Genomic DNA, 20657 nt, shown 5'->3' with positions numbered 1-20657 from the left:
CTAAGACAAAACATATATAATTATCTAGCAATCTTATTTTAAGTATTATAAAAATTAAGAATAAAATCTGAGTTGGGTTGGGCAACACTAGCTAGGCAGGTTAAGATAGTTGCAGTTGTGTTATTTTAAATTCTATATATAATGTACCCACAAAAAAATTGTATATAGTATAATAAGTGTGTTTGACAATTTGAAATATGATATTTGTATATTACAACACTAATGTTGATTCCATTATATTATCTATATCTTTAACACTCAGTCAAAATATGTTGTTATGCATCTTTCATTTTAGGGAATATATTAAGGACACCTCCACAATATTTGGCAATAAGCATGGACATCCTAAAACTTGCTTTGTCAAATTGGCAATGACCATCGATCTTCACAAGCTGTCTTAAATTTGTACGATAATACTTTTTGTTAGTAAATTCCATTAAGTCATGGTTAGATAATTTCATAATTTCTATATTGTCCTTAATATTTTATCACTTTACAATGTTAATCATGAATTTCATCTTCTTTCTTCCTTTTATGAGTTCCTTCTTCTTCCTCCATTGGTCATTTTATATTATAAGATATAACATAATACAAGTAAGGATATATTCCTCTAACTAATTAAAGACTCTAACAGAAAATGGGGCATTTGCCAATTTCAAATATATTCATCTTCAAATTTATGTAGATGGTTAGCCAGCATGAATCCAATCTACATAATCTTAAAACTAGGGACCCCGGAGAATCTCAGGTATTGAAGATGGTGGTAGAAGAAGCAACTCAAAATCGCCTCTTGTCCCTGAATAGTCAAGATAAATACATATGAAGACACGAGGCAGGAGGGAAGTTCATTGTCAAAACATCTTGGAATAGCATTCACCATAAATATTGATAGAAACCTGCAGCAATTAGAATTATTGATATCAAGAAAGAATGGGGTGTCCTTGAAGGTAATTGTCAAGAAACTGAATATGGACGGAAGTTTATTGAGCAACCGAGGCAAAGTGGGGCAGAGGTGTACTTAGGGATTCTTATGGCAAGATATGATGAGGCATCATTTAGACTCTTTGTTGGTATAAAAACAAAATCGAAGCAGAGTTTGAGGGGAAAATATCCTCTGTTGTGCACATCTCTTTACTGTGCATAGCAATGCACTTTTGTACCAAATGGTTGGCTGAGAAAACAAAACAAATACAAGACTATTGAGGATTTTACAATTTTAAAATTAAGCTTTTAATCTCAGCCTTCTATTTGGTACAAAAGTGCACTGCTGTGCATAGAAGAGGATTTTTTTCCAAGGCAGCGTGATGAGGCAGTTGAAGGAAGCTAGCTCATGCTCTAGAGGATTGAGGTTTGGGTGGAGACAAATTAACTCGACAACAGCAATGGTGGTGTTGGTACCTTGGTTTGTGTTTCAAAGATGGTGGGTGGGATTTACGGCAATATTTAGGTAGAAATGATAAAATGGAAGATCATACATTTTAACAAGAGCAAATTACACTGGCACCCCAAAATGGAGGCTTTAAAGTACCGACACCCCACTTTATGTTTAAAAAGCAGAGAGACCCCAAAATTGGATTTTCATTGGACATATTTGTCTAATTTATCATTGAAAATCTTTCGGACACTATTTATTATAGATATATTTTTGAAAAAAACAGTAATTTAACTGTTTTTAGTGATAAATTAGACAAATATATTCAACAAAAATAATCCAATTTTGGGGTCTCTGTGCTTTTTAAATATAAAGTGGGGGTGCCAATACTTTAAGGCCTCCATTTTGTGATGCCAATGTAATTTGCTCTTTTAACAAATAAATAAATAAATACGATACGCTAGCGGACTATCTTGCAAAATCAGGGGCGAAGGAGCAGCCAGTCATCGGGGATGATTCACGCATGGCCCCATGAAACCTATACTGATATGGAGTTGGATGCAGCACTAGGTGGACCGATCGGTTTGAATTTGTAATGAGGTGGCCCTAGCTTTGTGATATATCGATGGGCAGTGTTTTCTAGATCTTTTCATTTTAAATGTTTTATTGCCCCTTTTAATGAAATTGAATTTTTATACCCAAAGACATAAAGCGACTCTTCTAAGAAAGGCAACTTTTGGAACTATACCTTTCAGGCGTAAAATATTCTTCATGCGAGCAGTAATTTTGATCAGCTATGATGGGGTTATTGACATTTTCCCATTATTGCATCTTTGAAGAAGATATCGCTTACGAATCCGTTGTTGGCCCTGGCCCTGGCCCTGGCCCTGGCCGATGACTTTATCCTATACCCATTCTTACTAGCTGTAAATGTGACTTTGTTTAACTGTCACATATAACACTCCCGTGGTTCTTGAAAAGCCTTCCCAAGACTTCCTACGCTGCAAAACAAGAACCTTTGATCTCGTTTGCTACACGTAGAAAAGTCAAGACCATCAGAGCCGATCATTGTACCAAATGCCATCTCGAGGTCCACAAGTGATACCCTAGATCCATTAGTCAAACGTGCCCGGATCATTGTACCAAATGCCATCTCCAGGTCCACAAGTGATACCCTAGATCTATAAGTCAAATGTGCCCGGGCCCCGCCACCGTTCAAGATGCAATCTTCACCAGTAACTGTCACCACTCTTGACCTGATGCCATGTCCAGGCCAACAAGTGATACCCAAGATCTTTAGGTCAGAAAAACGCGTTCAGGCCGATCGAGATGCAATTGTTGCCGGTTGTTATCGACATATTTCTCAACTATTCATGGGCCAAAGAACTGGTTTCTGAACCGGCCTCAAACGCATGTCTAGTTTGGACACTTCTCAGCCTGAAGGCTCAATGAAGTCTCATCTACCGAGAAGATGCATAAGGATGAAGCTTCCTCTTAATATGGAACTTGGCAGAAAGCTCCACGTGGCGGGCTCGCATTAAATGTGCCTAGAATCCCTGTTATCTCCTTCGGATGGCAGAGGCTTCGCACACTCCAAGCCTCCCTCGAGCCCTGAGTCAGTAGCTTGATTGACCCCTCTTTATGGGCTTTGGTCACATCAGCAGAAGGGTATGATAGGTCTGTATTTTGCTGACAGGACATTCTAACGGCCAAGATAGCCTCGCTGGCCAAATCTAAGGGCCATCATATCTAGAAGCCATCTTCCTCATTCTCCTTTTCATCAAGGAACCAAAGCATAGCTGGAGGCCACCAAAGGCTTGAGGTTCATCATAAATAGCGAATGATTGCGCAGGTAAGAGAGAGGTTCTCCAGCCATTACTCCCCCTCTTAAATCCACCAAGAACATTCTCTCCATAAATTTCCTGCATCCTCCTTGAACATTTATTCTCCTAGGAGTGATTTACAGTTTATTCTTCAAGGATTGACTTAATCATTGGAGGTGGCTTCCCGTCCTTAGAGGTGGCCCACTCTCACCTCTTTTTTTATCACAGGATTGAGGTTTGGAACCAGCATGAACCATGGAACTGAGACCATATTTTTCACACGAAAATGTCAACGGTCTTGATTCTGGCACTAAAGGATTATGACACCTGTTGACATTGTACTTGATGATGAATTCCATGAGTATTGGGATTATTCCCTATAGCTGTTATGGTCAACCCTTGAACTTTGACAATGTGGAATATTTCACTATTTAATGATGTTAAACCATTGATTAAGATGGATTTTGAGTCTTTAAATCCTAATTCTACTCAGAGAAATGTGTCTTCAAACACCGAAACCCTCGGAAGAAAAGGTTGTAATGAATGGAAGAGGCCAATCGAATCCAGTCCAAGCCCATTATAGTGTACTTTAAATGTATGGGCCAAAAGGCCCAATACTTCGTTTACTGAGATGTCCTCTAGAAAATCTTACCCGTTGAATAAACTCTACATGTTATATATCGGTTTAATTAATCTGGTTCATCTGTCAACCCCAATCATCCAACCAAAACTAAAATGACTCGCTCTTCATCACCCTCACGATTCCTATCGTCTCTACTCGCTTGTGGAGGATTTTAATCTTAGATCAAATTACGTCAAAAATGGAGAACCAAGTGGATTTCAAACCCAAAACCTTTGGTGCCTAAAAACGCCAACGATTTGTCTTTTTTTTTTTTTTTTTGGCATGGAAAGTCATTAATTAGAAGAAAACCGTGATACAGCTGATGATACAAGCGTGCATAGTGCCTAGAGCCATCAAGTGGAAAAAGGTCAAACCGTCACACACGGAACTGAAAGGGCCCTCCTAGCAAGAGCGTCCACAACTGCGTTAACTGCTGTTGAAATATAGCAAAATGAGCAAGATAAAAACGTAAAACTTAGCTATCTTATATCTTCTACCAAAGATGTTAAGTGTAGAGGAGAGGGTTTGTTCACATTTTGAATATGTTGCACAAGAGATTTGCAATCTGACTCAACTATAAGGTGGTTGAAATCTTCGGATAAGGCAGCCCATAGACCTGCTCTCATTGCCAGTGCCTCACCTTCTTATGTAGATGAGCATGAAATTGGTTCCAAGACTGCTTTCAGAATCTTCCCTTGCTGTCCTTGGAGTGTGAAACCTATGAATACTACTAAACCAAACGCTTCAATTTCTTCCTTCTTTGAGCTAAACCTTAAAAACCACCCCACTGCTCAATCAAATGAACCAACTTGGGTTGTGGAATTTTGGGAATAAAATAGGATAGTGTGCTTTCAAACCAAACAACCTTAGCAAACAGACAACCAATAAGGGTATCATCAATAGACTCACTATGAAATCCACAACTCTTACATGGAAATTTGCCTCTTGACTAAATTCTCACCTGTATCCAAACCTTGAGCAAGTGCCTTCTACAAAAAGGTCTTCAACTTTGGAAGACATTTACATCCCTAAATTTTCTTTCATACTCTTGAACTCACCAACTCCCACTCATGCATCTTGGAAGTTGAGGCCGCCTTTGCCGAGTTGACATCCCTTTCATTGGAGAATTAATGATAGACTAACTTCACCATAGAGAGATCATACCAAAAGATGTTTCTAAATAAATATCAACCACTTTAGCTTACATTCTTGAAGATTCACGTTCTTATACTAACTGAAGATTATAGTAATGCATTCTTCCATATCAATATTATTTTATTGTGTGCAAGAATTATATATTGCATTTTTTCTTGTAGATTATGATATTTCCATATCAGAAGAGATGCTCATTTATCTATAAATATGTGATGCAAATAACTTGGTTTTGATTCGTCTTGTTTTCATTTTCTTCTTTGTCTTTAATATATCTTCTACAGTTTATAACACAACAAATTTTTTTATTTTATTTGATGTTGTCATTTAGTAAAAGTAAATTATTATTATTATTATTATTATTATTATTATTATTATTTTTATTATTATTTTTTTTTTATATGTTATGATAAAAACTTTTTTGTTTTTGGTCATAAGCTATAAAAACAAATCTAAGTCATTTGTTACATTTCACATTCTTATTAAATTTATTTATGCAAACAATTGTTGTCTTATTGAAAATCAAAATTTTAATCCAAGTTACTTAAAATAGTGTGTTTTATAATTAAAATTTTAATTAACAAGCCTAATTTGGAACATCAAAGTAAAATTTCAAAATAGGGGTTCTTGGGCAAAATTTGAATGACATGATATATAGTTTATTTTTATTTATATGACATGATGTATTAAAAAACATTTTTAACCATATTAATTATTGATAAAAGATGACACATCGGCCTTCAAGGATGTGAAGTATCTATTATCTATTATCTATTGTATATCTTTTTTTTTTTATTAATGAATCAATCAGTTGAACAAATAAATCTATGTTGTAAAGTTAATTGCAACTTTTTTAATAGAAATTTCATTTTTCAATCTGAAATTGGCCAAAATTATTGGTATTATTCAAACAAATCCATTTGGAAGAATAAAATTATACTAATCCATGAAAGATAAATTATTATTTATTTTTTATTTTTTAAGATGTTCTATGATAAGAGTTATTTATAGTTTTACATTTTTTTTAGGTAAAAACAATTGGGTTTTAATTAATAAGGTATAATAAATACTTTAAATTATTGGACTAATTTTTATTTTTCAAAATGTATTATGTTGGTAGGGATTACAAGGGGTGTGACAAATATTTTGATTTGTTTTGTAATAATGGTGACATTGAAAACCAAATCAAGAAGTGCCACTTAGGGCTGCAATAGGACTGGGTTGGGTAGACTTTTGCAGTCCCAAGCCTAGCCCTATATATTCTAACCTAAACCCATTCCTGCCCTAACCCTAATTCAGGGCCAAAGATTATTGTCCTTGACCCTAAGCCCTACAGGGCCAAGCCAAGCTCATTCCCACTTTGATTGGCCCTATCCCTAGCCCTAACCCTGATTGGCCCTATCTTTGTCCATGTTTCTAATTCATTGAGATCAAGCATCAAGGACAAAATTATGACCAAAATCAGGGCCAGAGGTAGGGCAAAAAATAAGGGATGGATCAGGCCAAGGAGTGATCTTAGGCCCTCCTTTGGCCTTGACCCGCCCTCAGAGCCAAAATCTTGAGCCCAAATCCTATTTTGGCTCAGAGTGGGCTTAGGGTGTCAGGGCCAAACTTGCACCCCTACTCCCACTAATATATATATATATATATATCTACATATATATAGTATATATATATATTTCTGTATGTGTCACTCCCTCTGATTTTTTTTTTTTTTTTTTTTTTTATAGTTTGGGTAGAAAATTAAGAGTTTTTCAATATCTTATATATATTAACTGGGAATATCTTAAAATTTGAAATTAATAGTAAAAACTCTAAATATTAACATCAAATTGTATTTGTTTGTCATTTAATTATAGAGAAATCTGTGCGTGAGTCCTCTTAGTGAGGTTTAAACTATTGTTGGGTCCTTTTAATCCAAAAAATTACATTTAGATTCCCAACCAACTAACACCATTAAAGAGATGTTAATTTTTTTTTTTAATTAAGGAACCTCACCCTACACCGAACCTCCCACAACCCCCATGCCTACCCTAGTACACTCAACCATCATGGTGGAAAGCACTTTTTAAAAATTAAGGAACACCACCGTCCCACCTTTCCCCTGCTGGAAATCACCCATGACCCACACCATGTTGGACGGAGAAACGATGATTTTCAAATTGTGAGAGGAGTTCTTTCATCATGATCTCTGTCTGGAGTAATCCATCCTTTTTTAATTAGAAATATATCTCTTGCAACTCTATACAGTGACCATAATTTAGTGGAAAAAGTTTCACCCGTCACAAGGATGTCAACATTCAACACGGATCAAGTCAATTATTAGTATGTGAATATATTTCTTTTGTTGAAACAGAGAGTTTTCCTGCAACTCTATTTGAAAAAATATTAGTTGCTCTTTCTACTGATTTGCTGTTTGAAACCGAGCTGGAAAGTCTTCTATTAAATGCTTGTTTATTTCCAGTGTTTGCACTTTCTCTAGAGATAATTACCGGAGGTTTTGGTTTGTTCATTAAACCAGGTGACCTTCCTCTTGGTCGAAGAGCTACAGTGTCTCCTGGACCGGAGTTAGCTGATTACAACCTCAAGTCCTTGATGGGTTGAGTCCATTATAATCACCAGAAAACTGATCTCTGTTGTTCTTTCATAATCAGAATCTGGTTGATTCTGCATGTGCAATTCCGCTGGTGAAGCTGACGAACATAATGAGATGCTGTACCTAATTCTAAACTCGCCATATGCCCGCATCAAAGAAACCCAGGAAAACTAATCGTAACTCTCCATGCCCACATCCAAGAAACCCAGAAAACTAAGGAAACATATATAAAAATCAACTATAATGATTTTCTAAGAGGGGAAATTGAAATAAGACTTCAAGCTCAGTCTGCTCAGAGATTGGATATGGGTTGTCATTTTTTCTATTTTTTTCCGTCTTCCTTTCTTAATATATTGAAGGTGGCGAGAGGATTAAAGAACATAAAAATCTTACAGAGAATAGAAGAAGGGAAGACGGAAGAATTAGATCCTAAATAGCAAACAAGAGGGAACTAAACCGCGGTGGTGGGTGATTTTCAGAAGGGAAATTTCAGCAAGGTGGCTGGGTTTTGGGGGGTGGGGGGAGGGGTGGATGTAGCTTGAGGGTTAGAGGGAGCATTTTAGTCATTTTGAGAACAAACTTAACAACTTACAAACGGTATTAGTTGGTTTAGGATCCAAGCATAATTTTTAACTCTAAGGAGACCCAACAATAGTGTAGGCCTCACTATGAAAACCTACATGTAAATTTCTCCTTAATTATATAATACACATTATAATAGATCAATATTTTTATATATTAGATGGTTCAAAGTTAATCACATATTAGATTCAAAATCAACTGCAAACTAGATAATGCATATCAATTATTTCTATGATTCAAATTTGATCACAAATAGTAGAGGTGTCAATAAAACTCTGTTGACCGGCCTGATAGACCTACTAGAGCCCACCCCGATCTCAGCTTGATTTTTTCAACCCTAAGGGCAGGATTAGGTTACAAAAATGATCAACCCTATGTGAGTATAATTTGATTAAGTTTTAATGAAAACATTTGTTATAACCCAAATGGAAGATTCATTAGTCGGTAAAGCATCACCTCTCATCCAAGATACCTTAGGTTCAATTTCAATAGATTGCAAATTCTTTATTTTGTTTCAATAGGTTGGGTTAGGGTTCAAGGCTGGCTTAGCCTTTGGGCATGGACATGATCAATGCAATCAGGGATAGGGCTAGGGCCAACCTATTTTGACCTGGCCCAATTAGGGACAACTAGGGCGGGAATGGGCTTGACTTGGCCTTTGCGGGCTTAGGGCAAATGACAAGAATTTTGGACCTCAATTAGGATTAGAGCATGAATAAGCTTAGTTAAAAGCATATAGGGATGATTTGAGATTGGAAAAGCCTGACCTTGCCCAACCTTGATGAAAAGCGAAAAGCATATATAGCCTATTTGCCCAGATTAGTTAGCCATTTTAAGATGGTGGAATTTGTAAACATCATGAAAAGTGAACTGCAAAGTACATAGCTAACATCAAGGTGCCCACACCATCCAATGGCCATGGATGGGGAAAAGGGTGATTAAGCATCTTAACCATATTCAACTCCGAGCACCAGATGCCGCCTTGTGATTGTAGTGGTCCCTTGGAATAAGCGAAACCTATACACATGAAACATATCTAAAAAGAACATCCCAAACATCCCTATATTCATCTCAACATAAGTACATGCTAAAGAGTTTGGATCGTCTCCCCCGATGGCGTTACAACTACAAATTATATGGGGGCCCACAAGTAAAAAATAATAAATCATTTAAAAAAATAAACTTCATCACCCTAGGCTTGTAGGCCCCCCTTGTAATTCGTGGTCAACAGTTGTCGGGGGAGACGATCCAGACTCCATGATAAAACACCAACCAATCTTCATTAGTTTTTTTATTATAAGTCCTTGCACACATTAAGAGAGGTTGGTCAATTCTTGCACATGATATTTTACGTAAGTATGAAGGGATATAATCAAAGTGGCACTCCTCTTGGGGGGGGGGGGTTTGGTGTTCCCCAACAACACCTGGTGGAGAGAGCTGAAGCTCCGAGATACAAGCATAAACAAATTCACAATACTAACATGATAGGGGATTTAGTTCTTGAACACAATGAACTCTTTCCAAATGAAATAAAAGGTCATTAAAAAAACTAAGAACATCCATTCCAAAGAAAGTTTATCAAGAGCTGGATTTGAGATATTGATCTGCATAAGTGAAGAAAAAATCTCCTTTTGAAGAATTCCTTTCTCAACCCTAGAGGTCTCGCAGCTCATACATGCTTGCTCCATTCGCAAGATAAAAATTGGTGCCACTTGGACTCTATACCATCACCATATAAAACACAAGTAGGTCAAATGGGGATCCACCATGAGAGGGTTGAATAGATCAGTAAATCTGCAAGGAGAAAGCGCTAAAAGAAAACTTTGAATTTAGGATGGATATTAACTCCTAGAAAACCTTCCACGGGAGTAAATTCATTGCTCAAAAAGAGGGATGCTTTAATAAAAATGACACTTGACTAACAAGCTAGATGTAAATATTCCAAAAGAAGAGAGAACATATTTCTAGTAACCAACAGAGGAAGTAAAGAGAGATAGGGGTGCTAAATTTACTACAACAGATTCAAAGAAAGATTTAATCTCCAGTGTCAACACTTGTTTACTTCCCACCATCTGTACAAAATTGACACCTCGAGGCTAAAGATTGTAATTAGTTGCACCAATCTTATGACCCCTGGTGCAGTATACCCAGGGATCAAACCAGAAAGAGGTGCCCTTTCCATCCCCCACACAATTGAGTACCATTCTTGCAAGCTAAGGTATAATAGAGCAAAATTTTTTCTAAGTTTTTGAACCATACTTGCTAGTAACCTCTATATCAAATAAATGGTCAGATTATTTTGAAGTTTCAACTTTCGTAATGGGGCCATAGACTTGGTTTTACGCCCATTTTGAAATTCGATGAACCTCACTGGGGGAGTTTGGATCACCCATCTCACAGCCTTAGAAATCATGACCAATTATGTTATTTGTTGTACATGCCTTAATACTTTCTTCTTCTTCTTCTTCTTTCTTTCTTTCTTTCTTTCTTTCTTTTTTTTTTTTTTTTTTTTTTTTTTTTTGGGGGGGGGGTAATTTGTAGAATGCATTAATACTTATCTTTAGGTTTCTTGTACAAAGGTATTGAGGGCAACAAAAATGGAATCCCTACCCAAAAGAGACTAATAGGCATATGATGTATCCCTTGCCTACTGTGACAATCAACTTAGTATAGGATGAGTTATGTTTCTCTATACATACATGCATGTGTAGTGGATCTAGACTCGTAAAAGACTTTACTACCGAGCTGGGATCTCTTCTTATAATAGAATACTTGCCAAAGGACAAAACAATTATTTGACGCAACACTAGTTCCAAAACAAAAGGTGACCAAACTTCATTTTTAATCCACTTGTTTGTCATGATACATACTTAGACTTTCGACAAAAAAATAATACAGCCACCCCTGTAATTTAAATCCTACACGATAAAAACTTCTCATCTTTGGACCATGTTTTGAATTCTATGTATATAACGACTAGAATTTTAGTTATTTGTCAAACATCTGGATATTTCATCTATCCAGAAAAAGAAAAAAAAAGAACGCATATGGTTATGGATTGTAATTTATGTGTGTGTGGAAGTTTCATATCAATCTATCTTCTCTTATTGGGCAACTTGTATATTAACCTGAAGCGGAAACTTCAAAGCGCCCTCCCCCTCCCCCGAAAGAAAAAAAATCTACATGTTGAAAAGTATTCTTTGTGGATAAGTAGCATTTTATTGGTTTTAGTTAAGATGAAGGTCGATTTACTCATGTCTTCAAATCTATACTTTTGAATTACACTCCTCCATCCATTTGAGACTTCTTGATCGAGATGGAAGTTGAAAAAGAGCAGATGTGGAGAAAATTGGTTAAATAGATACCCTAGTTGGCGGATAGGAAGGGAAACTGATTAGATATTTTTGTCTTGGTAGAGATGTTGTTTCGATAAAACCAATGAATTTATGGACGCGAGAAGATCTGTGAAATTTCTTTGATTTTGTGATGGGCTCAAAATAAAACCAGACGATTACCAAATTAAGTAACTGAAATATGAGAGAAGGATAGCCTTCTCATGCGGGGTACTGATTATTAATTGGTTTGAACACTCAGTTCGGGGTAGACAAAGAATCTAAAGCAGTTGTACCCAAAGCAGCAATGCTTCAAATGGAGGATGAACTTCTTTTTTGCAAGGTTGAAGAAAGGACATTGAAATAAAGAAGAAAAAAAAAAGGTTACTAGGCATTTTAGCTAGTCATGAGAATGATTAAATTAACATATATCCATTTGTTCATTAAGAGGTTAATTGATCTTTTTCAATACTACAGTGAATTAAATATAAATTATTATTTTAAAAAATAAAATGACTTCAATCAAACCTCAAGCCTAATGGTCTAAACAAAAATCACCATTTATTCTTTTTAGCTAAAAAGTCATTTATATTAAAGCAAAAAAATATGCACAATTAAAATAATTACATCATGACAGATCATGTTATACTAGGAACCAAACACTTTCAAGTCGCAACATTAATTGCACTTAGTACACCTAACTTCATTGGTTCCATACTCAAGAAAATTACCCTTTACTCTTTAGATAATAGTCCCCATAAGTTACGAGTTAATCCCAAAAGATTATAACAATTTTTTATATTCCATCAAATTTTGGTTTTTGGAAAGAAAACAAAAAAAAAATTGGTACAAGATAACTTTTTATGCAAAAGGGATGGAGATATTACATAGGGAAAATTTCTCAAATGGTCAGATTTAAAAAACAAAATTATTCAATAAGATATTCTAATTTTTTTTTTTTTAAATGGATTCCATTTTTGAAAATAGTTACCAAATCCCAGTTTTGTTATTATTTTTCTCTCCCAGCTAATGTTCTACCATGAATTTCTCAAATCACCCTCAAATTTTTTGTTACAAATGATCCAACTGATGAATGATAATAGGAATGAGAGTTACAAAAGGTGAGATGTTTTTGGCCTTAGAATTAAAAAAAGATTGAAGGAATTGGCATTAAGCATTTCTCACAACTTGAGGGTAATTTGAATAGGTCATAATAAAATATTAATTGAGCGAAAAAAATTATCATGAAAATTTTTATTTTTTAATTATATTTTGTTCTCATTCTTTATTATTATTATTAGGGTAAATATCACTTACCTCCCCTCTTAGCTGGACAAATAGCACTTACACCCTCTCTTAATTGGATAATATCACTTACCTCCCCTCTTACCTAGCAAACATATCAAACACATCCCCTCTGTTAACTTTATCGGTTAAATTTAACTTGTACTGTTAAATATTTTTCTAAAACCCCAAAATATCCTTGGTTAAAAATATATATTTTATTTTAAACCCTAATTACCGTAATGACCCTAGTAGTTAAAATATTAAATTACCATCGATTAAAATAATTGTTAAAAATCAAAACCATACTTAAAATCTAAATTATCTTTAATTATTTAAAGCCCAACATACCCTTTTTTTTAAAAAAAAAAATTATCAAACAATTAAAAAAACCCAAAAAACTAGTATGCGTTTAATTTTATCAATATGCCCTTTGTTTTTTAATTGCATTTTTAATTTTACTTGATTCTAATACGTGTTTTTTAATTGTTTCCTAATTTTATTTTATTTTTGAAAAGGGTATGTAGGGCTTTTAATAATTAAAGATAATTTAGGTTTTAACTATGGTGTTTTGGTTTTAAATAATTATTTTAATTAAGGATAATTTAGTAGTTTAACTATTTAGTCAAGGGTATTTTTGAGTTTTAGAAAAATATTTAACGGTAAAAGTTAAATTTAACCCAAAAAGTTAACAAAGGGAAGGTGTTTGATATATTTGCTAGGTAAGAGGGGAGGTAAGTGATATTATCCAACTAAGAGGAGGTGTAAGTGCTATTTGTCCAACTAAAAGGGGAGGTAAGTGATATTTACCCATATTATTATTATTTTGATAGTCGGCAAATCTAAATTAGGGGAAAAATATTACAAATATAGGTCTATCCGATGGGTGCGAGCCCAAAACATCTCAATGGGAATTTGAACTTTAATATGCTCAACTAACCCAACATTTGTTTTTCATTTTTTATTAATCTATTTTTATGAGTACCCCATCACGGAAAAAATGACACATGGATTTCATTTCAAAAACTTCTAATAACTCGTTGTCTATTTATGGGTGCCATATATGACTTAGATGCCGTATTTGATTTAAATGCAATATCTCATGTACGAGGACATCATCCGCTTGCGAACCGTTTACACACGAAACGTAATTATAGACGATCGATGAATGTCCATACATTACAGATATATATATATGAGCATAAGAACGCTAGTTTCATTCATACCTTAATTTCCTCGTTTTCTTTCAACAAGCTATGGATTCTTCTCTTCAATCTCTCATGCTTGCCTTCTTCTTCCCTTCCCTTGTATTTCTTTACTATCTTCGAATATGGAGTCAGAAAAAACCTAGTTCCAACAATTGTGCTAAAAGGTTAGCACCTGAAGCAGCTGGGGCATGGCCAGTCATTGGTCACCTTCATCTGCTAGGGAAAAACTCAGTTCCTCACATTACTTTTGGTGCAATGGCTGACAAATATGGACCAGCCTTCACAGTCCGGCTAGGTATGCACCATGCATTGGTGGTGAGCAGTTGGGAAGTAGCAAAGGAGTGTTTCACCATAAATGATAAAGCTCTAGCTACTCGACCAAAATCCATAGCCGTGAAGTACATGGGCTATAACAATGCCATATTTGGGTTCAGTCAATATGGACCATATTGGCGTGAGGCTCGCAAGATTGCAACGCTTGAGCTTCTTTCAAATCGTCGATTGGAGATGTTCAAGCATGTTAGAGTCTCTGAAATTGAAACATCCATAAAAGAGGTGTATGAGATGTGGGCAGAGAAGAAGAACTCTGCAAATTCAGTGTTGGTTGATATGAAGAAGTGGTTGGGAGACACATCACTCAATATTATTCTTCGAATGGTGGCTGGAAAGAGGTATTTCGGGAACGATAATACCTGCAACAAGGAGGAGAAGCTGGTATGTCAAGAAGGAATTAGAGACTGCCTCTATTATTTTGGCGTCTTCATCATGGCAGATGCTCTACCCTTTCTTGAGGGATGGGATGTTCAAGGATATGAGAAACATATGAAGAGGACAGCCAAGAACATGGACTCTATACTACACGGGTGGTACGAGGAGCATAAGCGAAAGAGGTCATCCGTGAGCAGCAACAAGGATAGGATTGAACAAGACTTCATGGATGTTATGATAACCATTATGGGAGAGTCTAGTATTACTGATGATTATGATGCGGCGACGGTCATCAAGGCGACTTGCCTGGTGAGTATTGTTGTGCCCTAATATAGTTTATGGTTTTGTTTACAATTCATCTCACCCTGAGGGTCAATAGATGGTTATCATGCCTGTTAAACTGACTGGATTATGACCCCTAGCTTCTCCCTAATCTATCTTGTTATTTTGTTGTTCATCACTCAAATACCATTATTTATTCTAAAAACATTTCAACAATTACTGGGAAATCATCTGATTGGTGATGGAGTACAAAAGATCACAACCTTGGTTTGGGCTGAGGTGATCATAACCCTACTAGATAATTTATGGTATAATTTCATGCATAAACTGGATATGTTCATGTAGAAGAGCACCCCAGATACTAACGAAACAATTATGTGGAATCAACTGTGGTGTCCATAGCATAGTAGAATCTACTCATCATAGCACAATAGATTTCATATGATTGATTTCTACAGTGTCTCTAAAAGTCTTCGTACTAAAATATGATCCAAATTTTCATGTATAGAATTGATTTTATGTTCAAACTCTCTTCTTTGTTCTAATATATAAACTTAAAATTTTCAGAATGTGATACTAGGAGGCAATGACACTACAGTGGTGACTCTTACATGGGCTATTTCACTGTTACTCAACAATCGTCATGTACTGAAAAGAGCACAAGAAGAGTTGGACATGCAGATAGGTAAGGACAGGAGGGTTGTTGAATCAGATATCAATAAATTGGAGTACCTCCAAGCCATTGTCAAGGAAACATTGCGATTATACCCAGCAGCCCCGTTGTCTGGACCGCATGAAGCCATGGAAGATTGCACTATAGCTGGTTATCGAATCCCGACCGGCACTCGTGTAGTGACAAATCTGTGGAAGATTCAGCGAGATCCACAAATATGGTCCCACCCACATGAATTTCAACCAGAAAGATTTCTTAACAGCCACAAAGGGATTGATTTTCGCGGTCAAAATTTTGAATTTATACCCTTTGGGTCTGGCAGGAGAATGTGTCCTGGACTTTCATTTGCCACTCAGATTGTGCACTTGACTCTAGCTCATTTGCTCCAAGGGTTTGACCTTGCAACGCTCTCAGATGTACCTGTGGATATGACTGAGAGTTCAGGCTTAACAAATCTCAAGGCAACCCCATTGGAAGTCCTTCTCGTGCCTCGTCTTCCTAGCAAGCTTTATCAGTAACGGAGACAAAACATATATAATTATTTAGCAATCTTATTTTAAGTATTATAAAAATTAAGAATAAAATCTGAGTTAGGTTGGGCAACACTAGCTAGATAGGTTAAGATAGTTGCAGTTGTGTTATTTTAATTTCTATATATAATGTACCCAAAAGAAAATTCTATATATAATAAGTTTGTTTGACAATTTGAAATCTCATAATTGTATATTTTCAACACTAATGTTGATCCCATTATATTATCATCTTCTAATACTCAGTCAAAATATGTTGTTATGCATCTTTCTTTTTTGGGAATATATTAAGGACACCCCCACAATAATTGGCAATAAGCATGGACATTCCAAAACATGCTATGTCAAATTGGCAATGACTCTCCTCACAAATTGTCTTAAATCTATACAATACTTTCTGTTAGCAAATTCCACTAAGTCATGATTAGATAATTTCATGATTTCTATATTGTCCTTAATCTTTTTCATCTTCTTTCTTACTTTTATGAGTTTCTTCTTCATCCTTCATTGGTTATTTTATATTATAAGCATAATACAAGTAAGAGTGTATTCATCATTCCTCTAACTAATTAAAAGATTTTAATGGAAAAGGGTGCATCTCCCAATTTCACATAGTTTTGGAGTGCCTATGCTTTTCTCCAATTTTCTTGGGAGTGGCCCTAAAAATTTTTATAGCTGCTTTTGTTTACCTCTTTTTTTTTTTTTTTGGTCAAAAGCTCTTCTTTCTTTTAAATAGTTTCTCATGGGGGAAGGGGGACGTAGGACTGCAAAATATCAGATTTTCATTCATATCAATTTAGACAATCTTGGATCTTTTTAAGCAAATAACTGATTTTTTCCTAAGGAACTAAGGTTTGCTCAGGCCAACTTTTGCGCACCTTGATTACATTCTCAAGGGTAACTATTATTTATAATTTTAAATATAAGGTGAAACTTTATCCCTGACCCAAGGGAACTTTTCAACTTAACAAATTAATTAACGGTTTAACTGCTGGGTTTTCATATTACTAGATATGTCATGTAATTTATAGAACCTTTACGGTTTTTGTATTTAAATGAAATTGATGTAGATGGTTAGCCAACATGAATCCAATCTAGATAATCTTAAAACTGGGGACCCCGGAGAATTTCAGGTATTGAAGATAGTGGTAGAAGAAGCAACTCAAATTTGCCTCTCCTCCCTGAATAGTCAAGATAAAAATACATATGAAGACACGAGGCTGGAGGGAAGTGCACTGTCAAAACATCTTGGAACAGCATTCACGATAAATGATATAAACCTGCAGCAGTTAGATGAATTATTGATATTAAGAAAGAATGGAGTGTCCTTGAAGCTAAGTGTCAAGATACAGCCAACTGAAGTTCACTGGGTCTTAACTTTGCGTGGGTGGATGAAACTGAAGATAGATGGAAGTTTATTGAGGAACCCAGGCAAAGTGGGGGCAGAGGTGTACTTAGGGACTCTTATGGCAAGATAAGGTATCATTTAGACTCTTTCTTGGTATGAAAACAAAATTGAAGCAGAGTTTGAGGCAGTGATAAGGCAGTTGAAGGAAGCTAGCTCATGCTCTGGGAGGATTGGGTGGACACAAACTCGACACAGTAATGGCGGTGTTGGTATATCAAAAAAAGTTACCTTGGTTTGTGCTTCAAAGATGGAGGATCATACACTTTTACAGAAATGAATATGCTAACGGACTATCTTGCAAAACAGCGGCGAAGGAGCTGATTCACACATGGCCCCATGAAATCTATAAAGATAGGGAGTTGGATGCAGTACTGGGTGGACCGATCGGTTTGAGTTTGTAATGAGGTGGCCCTAGTTATCTAGCTTTGTGATCTGTGGCCTGTGTTTTCTGGATCTTTTCATTCAACACTCCTTGTTCTTGAAAAGCCTTCCCAAGACTTTCTACGCGGCAAAACAAGAATCTCTGATCTAGTTTGCTACATGTAGAAAATCTAGGCCATCAGAGCCCCGTTCATTGTACCTAATGCCATGTCCAGGTTCACAAGTGATACCCGTGATCCATAAGTAAAACGTGCCCCGGCCGATCGAGATGTAATCTTCACCGGTAATTGTCACCACTCTTGACTTGATGCTATCTCCAGGTCCACAAGTGATACCCAAGATCCTTGAGTCTAAAAACGTGCCCAGGCTGATCGAGATGCAGTCATTATCGGTAAGTGTCAATAGTATTGATTCGGAACGTTATCAGGTCCCATTGCTAACAAAGAAAAATGCATGTCCATCAGTCACATCCAACAATTGAGGTAAGATTTAGAAGATAGATTTTTTATTTTATTTTAATTAATCTTAATTTTTGGATGTAACTGACGGACATATATCCTCCATTTAAAGGAAAATGAATGACCCATTTCTTTGTCAGACTCATAAAATTCCGTCTTGATTTTGGCAACAAAGGATTTTGACACATGTCACCATTGTACATAATGATGAATTCCATGACGGTTGGGTTTATTCCCTACGGCTGTTATGGTCACCCCTTGAACTTTGACAATGTGGAATATTTAACTATTTAATGATGTTAAACCATGGATTAAGATGGATTTTGAGTCTTTAAATCCTTGTTCTAAGAAATGGTGTTTTAACACCAGGACCCTCAGAAGAATAGGTGGCCTCTTCCATTCATTAAAAAGGAAGAATTAATTAAAAAGGAGAAGATCCCAAAAGGTGTCAACAATTGTTTTGTTACTCTCATATCCAAAGGGAGGGAGGCAATGACCTTAGACAAGTTTAAACCTATAAGTATGGGGAAAAATTTCTATAAAGTATTGTCAAAAATTATGACTTCCAGGCTAAGTACCTTGCTGCACCTACGTATCTCTGAAGAACAAGGTGCTTTTCAAAAAGGAAAGAAATGCAATTTTTGAAAATATTTGTCACCTTTGAACTATCTAACATGCTATTTTTAATAATTAGAGGGGTGGAATGGGTCTAAAACTGGACATTAAGAAGGCTTATGACTCCTTATCTTGGAAGTTTTTGTTTGATGTTTTGTCATGTTTTGGATTTTCAATTTGTTGGCAAGTATGGATTCATGACTTATTGATCTCTACTAGAATTTCTGTATTTGTTAATGGTGGTCTTGTGGGCTTCTTTGGGGGTTGAGCGTGGACTTAGACAAGGTGTCCAAACTCTCCTCTTTTGTTTCTGCTTGCAGAAGAAGTCCTATGTAGAGGATTAATTGCTATGGCAAGGGAGGGCAGATGGTGTTCTTTGCTTGGTTTCTAGAGGAGATATTGTTCTTTCTCACTTGTTGTATGTTGATGACATCTTCATTTTTCTAAATGCATCACTAAAATATGTCAAAAGTTTGTCGTTTTTAGAAAAGTATCAAGTGTTTTCAAGTCAACATACTAGTCTGGAAAAGAGTAAGTTGTTTATAAGGATGGTTCCTCCTCATAGGAAACAAAAAATAGTTGATGTGCTGAAAATTCCTGTTGCCAAACTCCCTACTAGATATCTTGGTGTAGAGGTCTTCAAAGGAAGAGTAAGTTGTGATAAGGTGCTGCCCATTCTTGATAAGATAAAAAATTGCCTTCAAGGTTGGAAGGGGAAGTTGTTTGCTCAAGCAAGAAGGGTGGAATTGATCCGGTCAATCATTGCAAACATACCTATCCACAATTTTTTGGTTTACTGGTGGCCCAGTAGCATAATTAGAATTGTAGAAAGGTAGATGAGGAATTTCTTATGGTCTAGTGACATGGAATCAATCAAACAACTACAGTAAAATGGGACACTGTCCGCAAATTGAAATTAGAAGGTGGTTTGGGCATTCGGCGTTTGAGAGAAGTAAACTTTGCATACTTATATAAGTTGGCTTGGTTTATAAAACATAAAAAATCTTTCCTGATGAATTTCTTGCAAAATAGGTTCATAGATGCTTGTGGGAATCTCAAAACTCCTGTATCTTGATCTTCCATCTTGGGTGGTCTCAAAGAAAGTATGATGCTTTGTGAAAGAAAAGGAGTGGTGGACAATAGGGGATGGAAGAATTATACAATTTTGGATTGATAGATGGCTAAGACCTTTCTCCATTGCCGCTGGTTTGGGTTTGGATCAGATGTCCAATCATTTTTCTTCAACAAAAATTAATGAATATATTGAGGATCTGCATTATCTCATTCCTATTACTCAGTCCCCTACTTTGCAAGAGGTATTCCAGTTGATCCAGCAAGTCCCTCTCCCTTCCTTTTCACAGGAAGCTGTGTGCCATTGGGAAGGATCCCAAATGGAGAGTTCTCATTGAAATTTGCTTGGGATTTGAGCAGGAAAAGAGCAGCAAAGGTGAGATGGAATTCATTGATTTGGGATGCACACTTGATGCCGAGACAATCCCTCTTTGGTTGGAAACTGATCCATGGGAAGATTGTTGTTGATGACTTGGTGAAATCTAAGGGAGTGAGATTAGCTTCATGCTGTGACTTATGTGGAATGGCAAATGAAGATCTAACTCATCTTTTATTATTTT

General features: G+C 36.0%; 1 protein-coding gene across 1 annotated transcript; it reads left to right on the top strand.

Moving 5' to 3' along the window:
• The first annotated feature begins 14019 nt into the window (after nucleotides 1–14019).
• On the top strand, nucleotides 14020–16152 carry LOC149012722 (cytochrome P450 CYP82D47-like). Its single transcript, XM_089159462.1, has 2 exons — nucleotides 14020–14988; nucleotides 15529–16152. Exons 1-2 carry the CDS (start codon nucleotides 14020–14022, stop codon nucleotides 16150–16152), a joined length of 1593 nt encoding a protein of 530 aa, XP_089015588.1.
• The last annotated feature ends 4505 nt before the right edge of the window (nucleotides 16153–20657 follow it).

Source organism: Hakea prostrata, chromosome 6, assembly GCF_041222555.1.
Source record: "Hakea prostrata isolate BN-2017 chromosome 6, UWA_Hpros_2, whole genome shotgun sequence".
Classification (NCBI taxonomy): domain Eukaryota; kingdom Viridiplantae; phylum Streptophyta; class Magnoliopsida; order Proteales; family Proteaceae; genus Hakea; species Hakea prostrata.
This window is presented reverse-complemented; position numbering and strand designations above follow the sequence as displayed.

Excerpts from the sequence above, each read along its gene's own strand:
- LOC149012722 (XM_089159462.1), top strand. The coding sequence starts at position 14,020 with ATGGATTCTTCTCTTCAATCTCTCATGCTTGCCTTCTTCTTCCCTTCC. Across the intron at positions 14,989-15,528 it reads TCATCAAGGCGACTTGCCTG|AATGTGATACTAGGAGGCAA; the intron begins GTGAGTATTGTT and ends TAAAATTTTCAG.